Raw genomic sequence first — 18373 nt, forward strand, 5'->3', positions numbered from 1 at the left:
ACATTGAATTAATCATTCTGGATCATTCACTTTTCATTCCATAAGCTACATCCCCAATAAATACCATATGTATATGAAGTTAAATTACAGCAATAATTGTAATTGGTAACACTTTAAGTGTAACACTTTTATTACTATTATAATAACAATTAGTTATATTAATAATTACATGCAAGTAACCCTAAGCCCACACCATAACCATATAGTAAGTACATGTAGTTAATTAATATTACTCAGAACTTAAATGTATGATTATACTGTAACAAGGACACCTTAAAATAAAGTGTAACCTTGTAATTAAAAAAACAAAATCATTTCTGAGAGGCTATTTTGCATAAATGTCGATTGGATGACATCTCACTGTTAAAATGGCTGTAAGGTATATTGATTTTGACGACTGTGTTATTTAAGGACTTCGTATTGTCTACCCCCAGGGAGTTTACTCTTCCCAAAATATTTGTAGTCATGCGAATAAATGGCATTTTTCCAGTTTAATACATTTCTGTATCATTTTGCCCCACCCCTCCACACCCAATACAACAACTGTCATCCCAACTGTCTGGCACTGGAATGACAGCTGTTACTTTAACCCTATCGTGTAAAATAAATCTCAGTTAGTTTCTGTTAACCTGTATTTTTTTTTTTTTTTTTTTTTTTTGTGCGTTTTTAATTTCAACGTTTACTTCTGTATCTATGAAATTGATATTATTTTCACAGGCGCATGCATCCTACTGTGGTATGCAACGAGAGGGAAGCAGGCAGACTCACGAGATCTCCGAAAGCGTACGAACCTTGTGTTCGTCTTTTTCCGGAAATATCGTGAAATACCCCCGACTGCCACCGACCGCTGCTGCTGCTGCTGAACAGCAATCGTACCAGCCCACAGGCACCTTAACATCACATCTCAGGCTATTTCTTCAGATTCTCGCTCGTCGGATACTACTCGTGCACTGCAAATGCAAGCCATTAAGTGTGTCGTTGTGGGCGACGGGTAAGATGTTGAAGAATAAATGCTAAAATTGCTTATTTTTGTTTTCTTTTGGGGGAAAAGCAATTGTTGCGAGAAGGAGCTGGGGAGTGGGGATTGTGGTTTGGCTCAGCGGATGAGCGAGATCTGCTGAGACAGAATTGAGGGATTTATAATCATTAAACATTTTTAAATATTATCTCCGAAACACCGCAGTTGTTATCATTATGGTTTAAAATTAGATTGCAATGAGCATGAGGCTCTGTTTAGTGATGGTTGTTTTGTTAAATGTATGCTCAGGCGTTTACAATTGTGTGCATTTGTTTCATTTTTAAATGAATCGATTTCGCTTATTTATTGTGGCAATGATAACATGTAAAGCATGCACACATTAAACGCGTCTCGTGCAGTGTTGAATTGAGATGCGCGCGGACGGTGGAGTGGCTATGTAATGATGTCATGTTTTCACACCTACATCGGTGGAAATGATCGTGTGCTTGTTGAGCCTGAACTTTATCGTTAACCTTTTCATAATTCTTTTTTTTTTTTTTTTAATCAGAGCGCACCATAAAATCAGCCTAATTCCTTGCTGACATTCTTCCTAAATTCTTAAAACGGTATTTTCCCCAGCGATTAGAAACATGGAAACAAATAGTTGCATTGTAATTGGTATGCATTTGGTAGATATCAACTAGTACTTGTTTTTATGATCATTTCATTACCCATAGCGGTTATTTTTAACATGACAGTGTCACATAACCACTATTCATCAGTTTTTGTTTTTTTAAATAACCACTAGATAATTATTAGACTACAACAGTAGAATGTAATATGTACTATGAAATTTTAATAATAATACTAGTGCTATTTTAGCTTAAAATACATGTCAAGCAGAAAAAAATATTGGCCAAACCGTTTATTTTCTCTGTCGTATTTGGTGTGATTTTGTACTTATTTCATGGTATTAGTTAAATGAATGTGCTTAGACCTTGGAGAATTCATATTAGCTGTTCATTGTAACCATTTAAGGTTTAGCCCCTGTCTCATGGTACACGCTTTCTGTCATTTGCCATGTGAAACGTCATTTCACAGCCTACTGATCTAATGACAGGAATACAAATTCAGGCTTCCAAGCCCTCAAACATACTTGCTCTTTTTGCCTGCTTACTTAGCTTTTTCTATCTTTACCCCTTTTATTATCAGACTTCCTCGCTCTTACTCTTCCTTTTCTAATATTTTTATCACTTTTCACCCCGCCACTGCATTTCCTGTCTACGCTCTTTACTCCTCTTTCTATGTTAGTGCATGCAGTGTGTGTTTTTCATGACAAGAAGCTGTCACCCTGTATTCACTCCTCGTCTGGTGGGGCAGTTCATTTGAGAACAGAACTGTGAATTAGTGGCTGCCAGCGTGCCATCGAGCCCAAGAGTGAATGTAATGCCTGAATGAATAACTACAGGCCTTTATGCCTGCTTTCCTCAATTGTTTCCTTGATGTGCCGTGTATGTGCAGTACTCAGTAGTCACACTCACCACTTGGCATCTTTTGTATTTCAGTGCCGTGGGTAAGACATGCCTGCTCATCAGCTACACCACTAATGCCTTCCCAGGAGAGTATATTCCCACAGTGTGAGTACAGAAATGGGAATTATTCCTGTGTGTCTCTGCTGCCCGTGTGTGTCAGTTTACCTCTGTGGATGTGTTTCTGAAATGTTCTGAAAAATCTGTGTGTGACCCTCAGATTTGACAACTACTCTGCCAATGTTATGGTGGATGGCAAACCTGTCAACTTAGGCCTCTGGGATACAGCAGGACAAGAGGACTATGATCGCCTTAGACCACTCTCCTATCCCCAAACGGTGCGTAAATATCTGAAAAGTTGAAAACTTTTTCTTTTTACAATTTTGACAGTGTTTTTTTGTTTAGTCAAGATGCTTATTTTTTTCTTTTACTCACTCATGCACAGTCTGTTCTTTGCTTTGAAAATTATAACCAATAATACATTTTGGTACAGACTAGTTTTGTGTGTAGTTGGATCTTATTTCTTTTGAACACTGGGCAGGGATTTGGGCATGTAGCCAAATTAATTATTTGTTTGTTCAAATATATACAATGGTTTTGAAAAATATGAATCCCCCCACCTTTCCTCTGTCCTTCTTTAAGAAATTGTACATTACAGTTCAAAGGTTTGGGGTCCGTAAGATTTTTTAAATACTTTTTTTCAGCAAGGACACGTTAAAATGATCAAAAGTGACAGTATTTACTCTGCAAAAAATATTCTCTTACTTAGTATTTTTGTCTTGTTTTCTAGCATAAATATCTAAAAATTCTTGAATCAAGATTAATTTACTGTACAAGTAAAATGCCTTAAGATATTATGTCTTGTTTTCTGTAAAAAAAAACAAAAAAAAAAATCAAAATTTAGTTAGTTTTTCCTTAAAACAAGCAAAAATATCTGCCAATGGGGCAAGAAAAATGCCTTGTTTAGCCTTTGAATTAAGATTATTTTTCTTACCCCATTGGCAGATATTTTTGATTGTTTTAAGCAAAAACTAACACATTTTTTTAGAAAACAAGACTTAATATCTTAAATCATTTTACTTGTCAAGTAAATGCATCTTGATTCAAGAATGTTTAGATATTTATACTAGAAAACAAGGCAAAAATACTAAGAAAATCAATTTTTGCAGTGTACAATGTTACAAAACATTTCTATTTCAAATAAATGCTGTTCTTAACTTATTATTCATCAAAGAATCCTGAAAAAATGTATCATTGGTTCCACAAAACAAATTCAACTTTGCCATTACAGGAATAAATTACATTTTAAAATATATTGAAATAGAAACAGCTATTTTATGTTGTAATAATATATCTCAATATAACTGTTTTTTACTGTATTTTTGATCAAATAAATGCAGCCTTGGTGAGCATAAAGAGCTTCTTTTAGTGCATTAATAAATCGTACAGACTCCAAACATTTGAGCGGTACTGTGCTTTCTTCAAATGATAAATGATTTAAAAAAACGTTTTTAAAAATGATTCCTCCATTTTCTGACAACCTCAGCATTATATAATGCAGTGTAATCAGAAATGAATAATTGATGACATTGATTTTTACAAAGAGTCTCCTTTGCTTTCTACAGGATGTGTTTTTAATTTGCTTCTCACTGGTGAGCCCTGCTTCCTTTGAGAATGTAAGAGCAAAGGTTAGTATCCACTGAAGAATAAGAAATGTATCTTGAGCATTTGGCTTCCTTAACAAGATCCACAAGCTATTAGGGAGCCTTGTGTTAACCAGATTTCTCTTTGTAGTGGTACCCTGAGGTTCGCCATCACTGTCCAAACACCCCCATCATACTTGTGGGCACTAAACTTGATCTGCGAGATGACAAAGACACGATTGAACGTCTGCGGGATAAGAAACTAGCTCCCATCACTTATCCGCAAGGGCTTGCTATGGCTAGAGAGATTGGTAAGAACGTTTTCTTATATGTATGTGGTTTATTTCCTTTTTTTAAAAACTCACCTACACTGAAAAAAATTGGTGTAGAAACAATTTTCATAAAATAATTGCTAGTAAATTTGACAAACAATTACTAAGAAATGGCAAGTAGTGCAATTAATTAAACGTGAAAATTTGAAATATATATGTGTAAAACATGCTTAAATAGTCTGTTTACAACTTTTTCAATGTGCTATAATAGTGTAATGGCATCGCCAAGGGGAATTGTATAGTTGGCTCATTGAAATCTTTGGCTTTGTAGGTGCTGTGAAGTATCTGGAGTGCTCTGCTCTTACTCAACGGGGTTTAAAAACCGTGTTTGATGAGGCCATCCGCGCTGTTTTGTGTCCTCCACCTGTAAAGAAAAGGGGCAAGAAGTGTACTGTATTCTGAGGAACACCACGACTCATTCTTCATTGATATGCCATGTAAACTGCGGGCTCTTGCTCTTCAGCGCTGCTGTTATCAACAGATAAATCCAGCTTGCGAGGTGACAAACTGCAGAGACATGCATTTCCATGATATGTCTGGTGTAACAGATATATCAACATAAATATGCCAAATTTGCTTTGTTTTTATTCAACTTTGCCTTAAATTGTTGGTTTAATGTGAAAATTTATTGGAAGAGAATGACATAAGGATGAATAATTAGTTACTAAAGAACACGCATAGCTAACCGTAAACTTCTTTGCCCTGTTGCAACAAATGTTAAATTTTTCAGAGCTTATTGTGTGGAAATCGTGGCTATTCATTTATATCTGCACATAATTTTCCCTTTTGGGATCTGTGAATGTGTCAGAAGATCGTGTAAATAGATATTTTGCGACTTAAATGTGTGGCCATAGTTAATGCTTTCACTTGAGGTGTGACAGTAAATACATTTGAAGTATTTTACTTTCAGCTTTTATTGCCTGTTAAACATTTCATACTGTACCTGTGTTTTAATGTGACTCCTGTATGTGATAATTTGTTAAACAATGACAGAAATATTACACACTGAAATATTTGTTTGCCAATAAAGTACTATTATACTATAAACAAAAATAATACTATATAAAATAAGCTGTAATGACAATTGACTGTAATGTTTAATGGACTACATACCACAACTTACAATGAAAACCATGTTGTGTAGACTGTACATCTAATTTAAAAGTCTTTTTTTTTGCTAAACATTTTACTATACATTTTGATATGTTTCAAACACGATGAAATGTGCCATTACTGATTTTTGTGCTGGGCTAACAAATTGTTTTAACAGTTGTAAGTGTTCAGATGATTCTTTGAAATGTTCTTTTACCTTTTAATGTTTAATATTTCTATTTTAACGAGATTTAAAAAATGTGTGTATGTGTGCCAATTGAGCATTTATGTTTTGTTAGTATGCATTAGCTTCAGCCATTTTTGTTTTTATTGAATGAATGACTGAAAATTAAATCACTGGCACATACATAATCTCAGTCGCAGTTTCAGTTCTTGCCAAAAAAATAAATAAGTACGAGTGTGACATCATTGTGAAGGTATGGTTGTGGCTGTTATGTGGTCTTTTATTCATTTCTATAAAATGTACTATCTCAAAATAAACCAACACCCAAACCAAGGTGACCAGATTTCTGACATGCAAACTAGGGTCATTACCTAGTTAAGTGGTAAAAAAAAAAAAAAAAAGATATTACTGAAATTTCACTGTTATTATCTATAAATTAAAATACAGGAACAATAGATTTTTCCAAATTGGTTTTAATACAATTCACTATTAAAAATAGTAAATAATATTTTAAGCATTTTAATAAAGAGGTCATTACAGTATTATATCGATAAAAATGACTTTACAAAAACGCATCACAAAAATAAAATAAATACGAGAACATATGATAAATAGAACTATTTAGCAAATATTTTCAGACATAATTATTAAGTATATTTAAGACAAAGTCAGAAACCCAAGCAACAAAGATGGTCGACAGAATTTACATCATTTTAACACACGCTGATCAGACCAGACGCTGCCTCAATATAAAATCAGCCACTCATGTTGTGAAATAATGTGTTTTTGTTATTATTTTATGGCCTTGAGCCTGCAAAATATATCACCCGCATGCGACTACAGCGCCTCGCGCAGCGTGAAGGTAGTGACGTCTCCGCGCTGCAAGACGTCGACCACGCGCACTCTCATGCCCCGGATGTGTTTGTGTGCTCTGTTTCTGCAGAGGAGGAGGAGATGCCACTACCCGTGCAGGTCTTTAACTTTCAGGTAAATTAGCGCCTTTAAATGCTTTTCCGTCATCTTCCACAACACGAGGGTAGCTAGAAGACGCGCACCGAGTTGAAGTATCTCTGTTTACAGTGTCAGTTCCTCCCCTATCGCAGCCGTTGAGAGCTGTTAGCTCGTCTAGCATGAGCTCGTAAGTCAGAGCGGCCCTCAGGACGCGACAAGTTTAGCGACAGCGCGCCTCTGTCCGCCCGAGGAGCGAGACCGCTGCAGTTTCGACAGTGAATACATCCAATAGAGCTGTTTTGGTTTACGCCCAAAGCGGTCCAGTAGGTTTTCTCGGGGTTGTTTGTGAAACACTTGGGTAGAAACTTTCTTTAGCCGGCTAAGTGTATTTAGCAAGCTATCTCGTTAGCAAGCTGTCTGTTTTGTATCAGTTAGCTAGTGTGCTTGAAATTCAGGCTGTGTTTCAAAGCACAGTACATTTTATGCTTCGTTTAAGTGCTCTACAACTACACATGAGGCTCTAAAAGACTGTCTATGTAGGCTGCTCACTAGGTTTTGAGAGACAGCCTTTATTATTTGCTTGCAGAGGTTAATGTAGAGCACTGAATATTTCAAGTTAAGCCTGATTTAGTTTTCTTGACCAAAGTGATTAAACACTGTGGAGCTGCTTATGTTTTATTGAGCAGTATTTCAGTTTTAGAAACACTAGATAGATTCAGTTATATTAGACTGTCATTTATGAGTGTGTGCATTATAATGTAGTAAATCAAGAATGACAGACCCAGGTCATTTAATGCGGCGTTATGTAGTCTTAAAAAATGTTGGGTGTTGGAAAGTCTGTGTGGTTAACAATGTAACCGCTTATTCAAAATTGGTGGACTAATGTTATCTTAAACAGTCTGTTATTGAAAAACCAAAATGTTTGAGACTTGTCCCTCCCATTGTCTTTTGTGGTTTTGAATCTGCGTCAAAATGTTGCCTGTAAGAAGCCAGTGTGTACTTGTTGCTGCCATTTTTTTTCATCTAATGAATATCTTTAAACCCTCACTTCTAAAGTAGAAACATTCTTCAAATTGTTTGGTTTGTATTTATGTCTTCATTTCAAGAACTTTGACTTGTTTTTGTCTCGGAGCTGTTGCCACCCCAGTGTGATTTTATAAGCATCCGCCTTCTTGCAGGAGTATTTTCAGTCAGGTCAGCAGGATGCTGAAGGGCAGGTTCAGGGCAGGATCAGGGAAAGCATGAATTTGCCAGTCAGATCAGCCTCGTCCTCATGGGTTGAGCTGAACTTCAACGGTCAAAGCAGCATGTCTGATCTGTTCATGGAGTTTACTACCGGATTCAGTGTGTACAGCTCAAGCTCCTCATCATATTCACTGGAGGTAACCACACAATGAAGGCAGATAGGATGTGAAGCCATCTCAAAGCCTTGGAGCTGTCACTCAGTGTTGTGGTATTATGTTTTTTTTCCACACAAAATTTGTTTGGTGGTAAGGATATTGGTTCCTCGGTGTCCAATTTTGTTTACCTACACTTGAATACATTCCTCCAGTGCAGAGTGTTAAACATGGTGTTTCCTGTATTAACAGGGGTCTGTAGAGCCCATGCAGATAGATGCTGACCCTCAGGACGACCAGCAGAATGCGCCTGACACCAACTATGTTGTGGAAAACCCGACGTTGGTATGTATCATTGAATACAATTGTGTACTCGCTTCCAAAAATTAAAATTAGCCTGTGATTTGCTCTCCCTCAAAGCATCCTAGGTGTATGTGACTTTCTTCTTTCAGACGAATCCAATCAGAGTTATATTAAAAATTGTCCTGGCCCCTCCAAGCCTTTCAATGGGGTAAGCGGGTGTTTGTTGTCAACAGTTCAGAAGACATGAAATAAAGTGCACGTATCCGTAATAAAACATCCCTCACACGACTTCCGCGTACCACAGTCAGTGGAAGTGAGAAAAAGTGTGTATTACGTTTGAAATATGGATGTTTATCTTACAAAAAAATGCATGGATTCGCTACAGGAGGCCTTTATTCACCCCCCGGAGCCGTGTGAGGGACATTTATTACAAAAAACCCCAGCTTACCCCACTGAAAGGCTTGGAGGGGTCAGGGCAATTTTTAATATAACTCTGATTGGATTTGTCTGAAAGAAGAGAGTCATATACACCTAGGATGCCTCGAGGGAAGAGTAAAACACAGGCTAATTTTCATTTTTGGGTGAATTTACCCTTTAAGCTGTTCGCTATTATAAATCATTAATTTCTTATTTTTGAATTGAACTACTGTTTTGATCATTTTCAGAAGCACAGAAAAATTTGTACCTTTTGGTAGAGATTCTGTCCACTAACCAGTAAATGGCTGATATTAAAATTATATATTGTAATAATTTGATATTAAAAATAAAAACATACAGTTTTAAATGCTACATGGGGATTTAGGGATCACAGCATTATAATTTAAAGTACAAAAGATTTTCATTTTGAGATTTGCTAAAGATGCATTTGAAATTAAATTATTAATGTCATTTGTATTTACCTCTGTTATTTTAATATTATTTATATATTGTTATAGCATTTATTAATTTTTTTTTTTAAATTGTACTTTCACATTTAATTTTAATGTTAAAGTTTTAGTGATTTTATGTGCTTTTGTCATTTTTATTAGTTTTTATTTTTAATATTTCCATTTAGCTTTAATTTATTTTTATTAAAGTTTTAGTAATTTATAGTACCTGTATTTAGCTTCCAAGGCAACATATCTATGTTTAGTTTTTTGTTGATGTTTTTCATCTTAAATTTATTCTTTATTTCAGCTTTATTACAATTAACAAAACTATTTTCATAGTTTTTGTTGAAACAATAACAACACTGCTTTAACATTGCCATTATCTAATGCTCATTTAATTTAAGTATAAAAATTGAGGAAATGAGCATCTGTTTGGCCATCAATATAGCGCTGATATAACGCGAGTCGCAACCTTTTTTAGGACTTTGATGAACTGAGAGCTGGCTTTATTTTTGCACAGGATCTAGAGCAGTATGCCTCCAGTTACAGTGGGCTGATGAGGATCGAGAGGCTGCAGTTTATTGCAGACCACTGCCCCCAGCTACGAGTGGAAGCACTGAAGATGGCCCTGTCCTTTGTCCAAAGAACCTTTAATGTTGATGTCTACGAAGAAATCCATCGCAAACTCACTGAAGCCACAAGGCAATTCAAGTTCATTTCTTTTCTATGACCTAACATGCTTTCCTCATGGAAATATTACATGCATGACTTTGAATAAGTTTGTACTTAAAATATTTGTCAACACAGGGATGTGCAAGGTGTCCCAGATGCGGTACCGGAGGGGGCAGTTGAACCCCCTCCTCTCGACACAGCCTGGGCAGAATCCACCAGAAAAAAAGCCCTGCTCAAACTGGAAAAGCTGGACACCGACCTTAAGAACTACAAGGGAAACTCCATCAAAGAAAGCATAAGGTGAGGCCAGACTGAATGTCTGTCTTTTTTTTTTTTTTTTTTGTCTGTGATGCTGTGCCTGTTTTTACAATTTTAACATTTCTTTTTTTTTTACATCTGCATGTGTTCAGGAGGGGTCATGATGACCTTGGAGATCACTATCTTGACTGTGGTGACCTGAGCAATGCCCTGAAATGCTACTCCCGAGCCAGAGACTACTGCACTAGCGCCAAGCATGTCATCAACATGTGTCTTAATGTAATCAAGGTATGGGCTTGTTGTCTTCCCTGACTATCAACTGATGTGTTTGATGATGATACAATATTCATGAAAGAGCATACAGTTTTTTATTTTTGCGTAAAGCTTAATTTCATGCATAAAATCTCAAAATACAGCCTGCATATAGCAGAATTTTCTGTTTTACGGTTATGAATCTTTTTGGTGCGGATAGCTTAAAAATTCAAGCAGTCTCTAACAACTCATCCAAACAACCTTAATATTTTATAGGTTAGCGTTTACCTCCAAAACTGGTCCCATGTACTTAGTTATGTCAGCAAGGCTGAATCCACTCCAGAGATAGCAGAGGTAGGAGCAACCTTTCATTCTAGTTTACTAAGCTGAGATATTTCAAAAGAGAATGAATCTACAATTATGATTTTTGTGTATCTCTGCAATCTAGCAACGGGGAGAGAGAGATAGTCAAAACCAAGCTGTTCTAACCAAACTGAAATGTGCTGCAGGCAAGTACTTTATTTGTATTTCAAGTATGTATTTGTCTTTGAAATGTAGACACATGCTGAATCATTATTTTAGTGTGTTTTTACAATGTGTATACATACTCAAAATGTATGAAAAATTTATACATGTATATATGCATGTGTGTGTGTGTATGTGTGTATATATATATATATACAGTCATGGACAAAAATATTGGCACCCTTGGTAAATGTGATCAAAGAAGGCTGTGAAAATTAATCTGTATTGTTAATCTTTTATTTAAAAAATTCACAAAAACCTAACCTTTCATTGGATAATAAGAATTTAAAATTGATTTAAAATATCATTATGAAATAAATGTTTTTCTCAAATACACATTGGCCACAATTAACGGCTCCCTTTTATTCAATACTTTTTGAAACCTCCATTTGCCAGTTTAACAGCTCTAAATGTTCTCCTATAATGCCTGATGAGGTTAGAGAACACCTGACAAGAGATCAGAGACCATTCCTTCATCCAGAATCACTCCAGACCCTTTAGATTCCCAGCTCCATGTTGGTGCTTCTTCTCTTCAGTTCACTCCACTCATTTTCTACAGGGTTCAGGTCAGAGGACTGGAATGGCCAGCAGAAGCTTGGTTTTGTGCTCAGTGACCCGTTTTTGTGTTGTTTTTGAGGTTTGTGTTTAGATTATTGTACGGTTGGAAGATCCAAACATGCCCCATTATAAGATTTCTAACAGAGTCAGTCACTTATTGATTTTTTTATCTGTTGGTATTTGATAGAATCAGTGATGCCGTGTGTCTAAACAAGATGTCCAGGACCTCCAGCAGAAATATAGGCCCACAACATCAAAAATACAGCAGTATATTTCATCGTACACATGGGGTACTTTTTATCCCTGTGTTCACCAAACCCATCTTGAGTGTTTGCTGCTAAAAAGCTCATTTTTAGTTTCATCTGACCATAGAAGCCAGTCCCATTTGAAGTTCCAGTCGTGTCTGATAACTGAATATACTGGAGTTTGTTTTTGGATGAGCGAGGAGAATTTTTCTTGAAACCCTCCCAAACAACATGTGGTGATGTAGGTGCTGTTTGACCATTTTTTTTAAGGTTTTCTGACCCCGAGACTGAACTATTTTCTGCTATTCTCCAGCTGTGATCCTTGGAGAGTCTTTAGCCACTCAAACTCTCCTTTAGGACGATATAGACACACGTCCTCTTCCAGGCAGATTCATAACATTTTATGTAGATTGGAAATTCTTAATTATTGCCCTGATGCTGGAAATGGGAATTTTCACTGCTCTAGCTCTTTTCTTAAAGCCACTTCGCTAATTTGTGAAGCTCAATTATCTTTTGCTGCACATCAGAACTATATTTGGTTTTTCTCATTGTGATGGATGATTAAGGGAATTTGAGCTTTGTTTTCCCTCCTATTTATATTTCTGTGAAACAGGAAGCCATGGCTGGATAATTTAGTGTTCATAATCCCCCTGGATTGCTCAAAATTGTGAATATGAATGGGAATATACTTCAGAGGTATTTTACTCATAAGAATTTCTAGGGGTGTCAGTAATTGTCCAACGTGTATTTCAGAAAAACATTTATTTTATAATGATATTTCCCCCCATTTTAAATTCTTATTATCCAATGAAAGGTTAGATATTTGTGAATTTTTTTAAATAAAAGATCAAAAGGATTAACAATGCAGATTCATTTTCACAGCCTTTGATCATATTTATCAAGGGTGCTGATATTTTTGGCCATGACTGTGTATAGATCTATATAGTGCTGTTTGAAAGTTTGTGAACCCCTTGCAGAATCTGTGACAATGTGAGTAATTTTGACAAAATAAGAGTGATCATACAAAATGCATGTTATTTTTTATTTAGTACTGTCTTGAGTAAGATATTTTACATAAAAGATGTTTACATTTAGTCCAAAAGACAAAAAAAATTGCTGAAATTATTAAAATAACCCCGTTCAAAAGTTTGGGAACCCTTGATTCTTAATACTGTGTGTGGTTACCTGGATAATCCACAACTGTTTTTTGTTTTGTGATGGTTGTTCATGAGTCCCTTGTTTGTTCTGAACAGTTAAACTGAGCACTGTTCTTCAGAAAAATCCTCCATGTCCTGCAGATTCTTCAGTTTTCCAGCAACTTTTGCATATTTGAACCCTTTCCAGCAGTGACTGTATGATTTTGAGATCCATCTTTTCACACTGAGGACAATTGAGGGACTCGAACACAAGTATTAAAAAAAGGTTCAAACATTCACTGATGCTCCTGAAGGAAATACGATGCATTAAGAGCCGGGGGGGGAGGGGGGTTGAAAACTTTTGAACAGGATGTCCAAATTTTTCTTATTTTGTAGAAATATAATTTTTTTCCATTTAGTACTGACCTTTGGAAGCAACAGAAGATACTCGCATGTTTCCCGGAAGACAAATTAAGTACAATTTACCTTGACCTTCAAATTCAAAAAGTTTTCACCACCCGCTCTTAATGCATCGTATTTCCTTCAGGAGCATCAGTGAATGTTTGAACCTTTTTTAATACTTGTGTTTGAGTCCCTCAATTGTCCTCAGTGTGAAAAGATGGATCTCAAAATCATACGGTCACTGCTGGAAAGGGTTCAAATATGCAAAAGATGCTGGAAAACTGAAGAATCTGCAGGACATGGAGGATTTTTCTGAAGAACAGAGCTCAGTTCAACTGTTCAGAACAAACAAGGGACTCATGAACAACCAACAAAAAACAGTTGTAGATTATCCAGGTAACCACACACAGTATTAAGAACCAAGGGTTCCCAAACATTTGAATGGGATTATTTTAATAATGTCAGCTATTTTTTTTTGTCTTGTGGACTAAATGTAGGGCTGTGCAATTAATCGCATGCATCTGCGATAATGAACGCGATATTGCGTAGCGAAATGCTGCTCCATCTGAAAGCAGGTGATGGAGATTTAATACTAATCATGGAACCGGCTTTACTGACGAGATGCGCATGACAAATCGCATGCGATTAATTGCACAGCCCTAACTAAATGTAATCATCTTTTATGTAAAATATCTTACTCAGGACAGTACTAAATAAAAAAAATGACATGCATTTTGTATGATCGCTCTTATTTTGTTAAAATTACTCACATTTTCACAGATTCTGCAAGGGGTTCACAAACTTTCAAGCAGCACTGTATGTATGTTTCATGAGGAATTTGTATTATAGTATTATTATTGTAGTCACATTTTTAGTCAATTCCTGAGATTTGTACAGTAAGTCATGTAAAAATAGTTTTGACCTTTCTTGTGATTTGATATTATCATCTCTCTCGTGACAATAGGATTGGCAGAACTTGCCTCAAGAAAGTATAAACCGGCTGCCAAGTGCTTCCTGCAAGCCTCCTTTGACCACTGCGACTTCCCTGAGGTTGGTGTCCTTTTCAGCTTTGTTCTAATGCCACACCAGATATTTCTAATAATACTGTTGAAGATAAATAAGATGCAGTGTTTTCCTACAGTGTGTAATGAGATGCTCTGTTTGCTCTCTAGCTACTTTCCCCCAGTAATGTAGCAGTGTACGGGGGGATGTGTGCCCTGGCTACATTTGACAGACAGGAACTGCAGCGAAATGTCATCTCAAGCAGGTGAACTTTTTGCACCTTCAAACTAGGTGTTCTAATTAATACAAGAGGTAGATTGTTACTGGTTACATGTGGATAAAACCTCATTGATTTAATTGTACTCGCCCTTTGTTTTTTTAGCTCCTTTAAATTATTTTTAGAGTTGGAACCACAAGTCCGTGATATTATCTTCAAGTTTTACGAGTCAAAGTATGCATCTTGTCTGAAAATGCTGGATGAAATGAAGGTGAGTTTATTGATGTGTGTTGAGTTGCTAGGTTTTGATTTAGCAAAGTTTCAGACGCCGATTCTTTCTGTTGTCATTTTTGTAGAGGTGTTATGATTCATAAGTGTTTTATTTTGTGTATTATAGGATAATCTCCTCCTTGACATGTATCTGGCCCCTCATGTAAGAACACTGTACACACAAATCAGGAACAGAGCCCTCATACAGGTATGTAAAGGGATATGTGGTTTTGGTCTATGAATTTTATTTAGTTGCCGAACTTTGACTTCTTCTAAATCTGATTCCTTTAAAGGAATAGTTCTTCCAAAAGTGATAATTGGATGAGTAAATGATGACAGAATCTTCATGTTTGGGTGAACTATCCCTTTAAATCAGTAGAATTCACAACAGCAGTGTTCAATATGTGCTCCAAACTTTTGCAAGCCATATTGACACATGCACATGATCAGTGAACATCAGGTCATCCCTGTTTTTGAGCCCTGCTTGACATAATTATATTGATATGGAATGCTGCATGTGAGTTCAAGTTAAAAGATAATATTGACTCCTAAAGTATTAACGTAGTTGCACTTACATGACCAATTGATTAACTTTGTCTTGTATTTCCCATGGGCAGTACTTTAGCCCCTATGTGTCAGCAGACATGAACAAAATGGCCGTGGCCTTTAATACCACAGTGGCAGCTCTGGAGGATGAACTGACCCAGCTGATCCTGGAGGGCCTGATCAATGCTCGTATCGACTCCCACAGCAAGGCAGGGCTGCACTCTCTCATTTGTCACCCTGACACTTCTTTTTCTGGAACAATGTTCCCTTTTCTTGTTGCTAAGCTAAAATACTTTGGCTGATTTTTGTATCAATACCTTTCAGCATTGACTGAATTATAGTTATAATCCACTTTTCTCTTGCTTTGTCATTAAGCACCTTATCTTCAATAAAACATGCCATATTGCCTTTTTGCCTAAAACAAGGGGCTGTTCTAGAAACAGGCTTTGGTGAAGATTTTGCATTGAAACTTGTTTCATCTGTGAATTGAAAACTGTGTTTGTAGATCCTGTATGCCAGGGATGTGGATCAGAGAAGCACAACCTTTGAGAAGTCTCTACAGATGGGCAAAGAGTTCCAGAGACGAGCGAAAGCCATGATCCTGCGGGCAGCTGTGCTTCGTAATCAGATACACGTCAAGGTAACAGGGTCCCCAGGGTAACGTGTCCTCGCTCTGCTCTGCTCTTCACCTCACCATCACCATGACCATCTCCTTCCCCTCAGCATGAGTGTCTCAGAGCTCCTCTGTATTTCTGAGTCAGTATCAGAGCGCTGCATTTATTAAAGCAGTAACACATCTGAGGATGCTTCATTAACATTGTGATGCTGTGAGATGAAGCTGTTTTATATAAAGTTGCCTCCACTGTATTACTGCACTTATAAGCAAACTGCATGTGAGTTTTATTAATGTTAAATGAATATTCTGGGTTCATTTTTGGCTAATCTCAATTGACAGCACTTGTCTCTCATTTTCTTAAGAAAAAGCAATGAAATCTGGGTCACAGTGAGGCACTTGCAATAGAAATGAACGAGGCCAATCCAAAAGTGTTAAAGTACTTCAGAATATGCTGTTCTTTTGAACTTTCTATCCACCAGAGAATCCTGAAAAAATGGATCAGTGTTTCCACTTCAATATAAAACTGTTTAACATTGATAATTCTAAGAAACGTTTCTTGAGCATCAAATCAGCACATTAGAATGATTTCAGTGGGATCATGTGAGTAACGATGATGAAAATGTAGCTTTGAAATCAGAGGAATAAATTGTTAAATAAAATGTAAATGATATAGCCATTGTTGCTGATATGGCATTAAAATATAAATAAATAAATGTTAAAATTTGAAACAGTTAAGTTGTAATATTATTTGACAATATTACTATTTGTACTGTATTTTTGATCAAATAAATGCAGCCTTGATGAGCATGAGACTTATTTTAAAACATTAAAACACTTACCCTAAACTTTTGAATGGTGGTGTATATACAAATTTACAGTTGTTGCAAAGACAACATAGCTTAAACTCTAAAATGACTGTATAAATCAATAGAACAACTTTATAGCTGAAATAATAAACTAAATTTTATTGAAGAATTAATGCCAGTGCTTTAAAAAAATAAGCTATGGTTTGGCCCCATTTGCTTCCATTGTAAGTGCCTCTCCAGAACCTCAAATTTTGCAGTAATTTTCTTAATAAACATTATGCCACAAATGCTGTCGATTGAGCTTAATTTGTATTGAACCTGGAATTTTGTATTAATTGCATTTAGGCAATCAACTAGATTCAAGTTGCTTTAGTATGCGTGGAAAAACTGTAAGAGCTCTGAGATCTTGTGAGCTTCTCTTCCCTGAGAAAGCGCTTTAAGAATACCCCTAGTCTTCATCTGTCATTCTTCACCAACTCCAGCATGCGTTTCCCCCTCAGTCTGTTTTTCCCGCTCTACGTGATGCTTCTCACTGATCTCTCTCATTCCTTTCGCAGTCCCCTCCAAGAGAAGGCAGTCAAGGGGAGCTCACACCTGCCAACAGCCAAACACGAATGAGCACCAACATGTGAAGACGCGACCAGATGCCTCTCCTAGGAAAGTACACGGGGCCACTGCCGCATCTTAGGCCCCCGTTTAGAAATCAATTATTTCCCTGCTGAAGAGAGAAAAATCACAATCTAAAGACTTTATTTAAGTTGGGAAGAAGGTATCTGTTGTCTGCATTAAAGACAAGCACACCCTGTTGCTCAAATGAAAAGGAAAAAAAAGATAAAAAGAGAAATGCGGCACTTAAGCTGTACTGGCCTGTTGTTCTTTGTAAAGGATGCACTTTCCTCTGTATCTTGTGACAAACCTTGATTACACATTGAGAAACCTCATCACAAAACATGCTTTTAAAATAAACATACATTCAAAAAGATGCTTCAACCCGGAAAGGTTCTTTCTCTGTTTCTGCAGTTAGACTGATTTGAACACTTTCAACAATTGCAGCATCATCTGTTTAATGACATTTAGTTATTTCTCTGTTGTATTGTGTTCTGCTGTAAGTAAGATTGTTATTCCAGTGAATCATCAGCTGGTCGGTGACCTTCAACAAAGGTAGATTTTATTTGCTTTTATGGCCTTGAATAAACGATAACCTAGAAACGTTTACAAACTATTCCTTTTTTTTTGGTCATATTATTAGAAAAGGAGAAAGGCAACTTTTAACACTTAATTTATTTGAGCAAAATTTCCAAAATGTTTTAACAATACTAGGCCCAAGGAAGTGATGAGGGGAAAAAAAGACATCCAGTATATAGCCACAGATTTGTACACAAATTTACATTTGGGGATTCATTCAAGGGTGTTTGAGTAACTGTCCCACATCTTTAGAATAAGGCACTGAGTTGAGTCCTGATGCTTTAAAGTACTCTGTGGAAAAATAAACATCATGTTGGTCTATAATAAATAAAATGTTATGTTGAACCAAAGTTGAATTAGAACTGCATACGTTTTTTTTTTGAAACCCTAAAAGAATGAAGATAAAATGCAGAACAATAATAGCAAATATTGGGTAAGGCATCTGAATCTGACAACATCTTTAAAAAAAACACAGTTTACTGGGT

At 36.3% G+C, this 18373-nt stretch overlaps 2 protein-coding genes across 4 annotated transcripts; both read left to right on the plus strand.

Moving 5' to 3' along the window:
• Positions 1 to 809: 809 nt before the first annotated feature.
• On the plus strand, positions 810 to 6074 carry rac3a (Rac family small GTPase 3a). Its single transcript, XM_058770830.1, has 6 exons — positions 810 to 991; positions 2524 to 2595; positions 2708 to 2825; positions 4113 to 4175; positions 4282 to 4441; positions 4734 to 6074. Exons 1-6 carry the CDS (start codon positions 957 to 959, stop codon positions 4862 to 4864), a joined length of 579 nt encoding a protein of 192 aa, XP_058626813.1. The 5' UTR covers positions 810 to 956; the 3' UTR covers positions 4865 to 6074.
• A 506-nt stretch (positions 6075 to 6580) lies between these two features.
• gps1 (G protein pathway suppressor 1) lies at positions 6581 to 18153 on the plus strand. 3 transcript variants are annotated; one of them, XM_058770282.1, is made up of 15 exons: positions 6619 to 6725; positions 7868 to 8071; positions 8279 to 8371; positions 9719 to 9900; positions 10006 to 10170; positions 10281 to 10416; positions 10657 to 10734; positions 10829 to 10889; positions 14211 to 14296; positions 14419 to 14513; positions 14631 to 14736; positions 14863 to 14943; positions 15353 to 15490; positions 15787 to 15921; positions 17261 to 18153. In XM_058770282.1, exons 1-15 carry the CDS (start codon positions 6693 to 6695, stop codon positions 17333 to 17335), a joined length of 1668 nt encoding a protein of 555 aa, XP_058626265.1. In that variant the 5' UTR covers positions 6619 to 6692; the 3' UTR covers positions 17336 to 18153. The 3 variants fall into 3 exon arrangements, with proteins under 3 accessions (XP_058626266.1, XP_058626265.1, XP_058626267.1); XM_058770283.1 differs by lacking the exon at positions 7868 to 8071 and having other exon boundaries at positions 6581 to 6725; XM_058770284.1 differs by lacking the exons at positions 6619 to 6725; positions 7868 to 8071 and adding an exon at positions 8161 to 8179.
• Positions 18154 to 18373: the final 220 nt, after the last annotated feature.

The sequence above is a fragment of the Onychostoma macrolepis genome, chromosome 03 (genome assembly GCF_012432095.1).
Source record: "Onychostoma macrolepis isolate SWU-2019 chromosome 03, ASM1243209v1, whole genome shotgun sequence".
NCBI classification, from domain to species: Eukaryota; Metazoa; Chordata; class Actinopteri; order Cypriniformes; family Cyprinidae; genus Onychostoma; species Onychostoma macrolepis.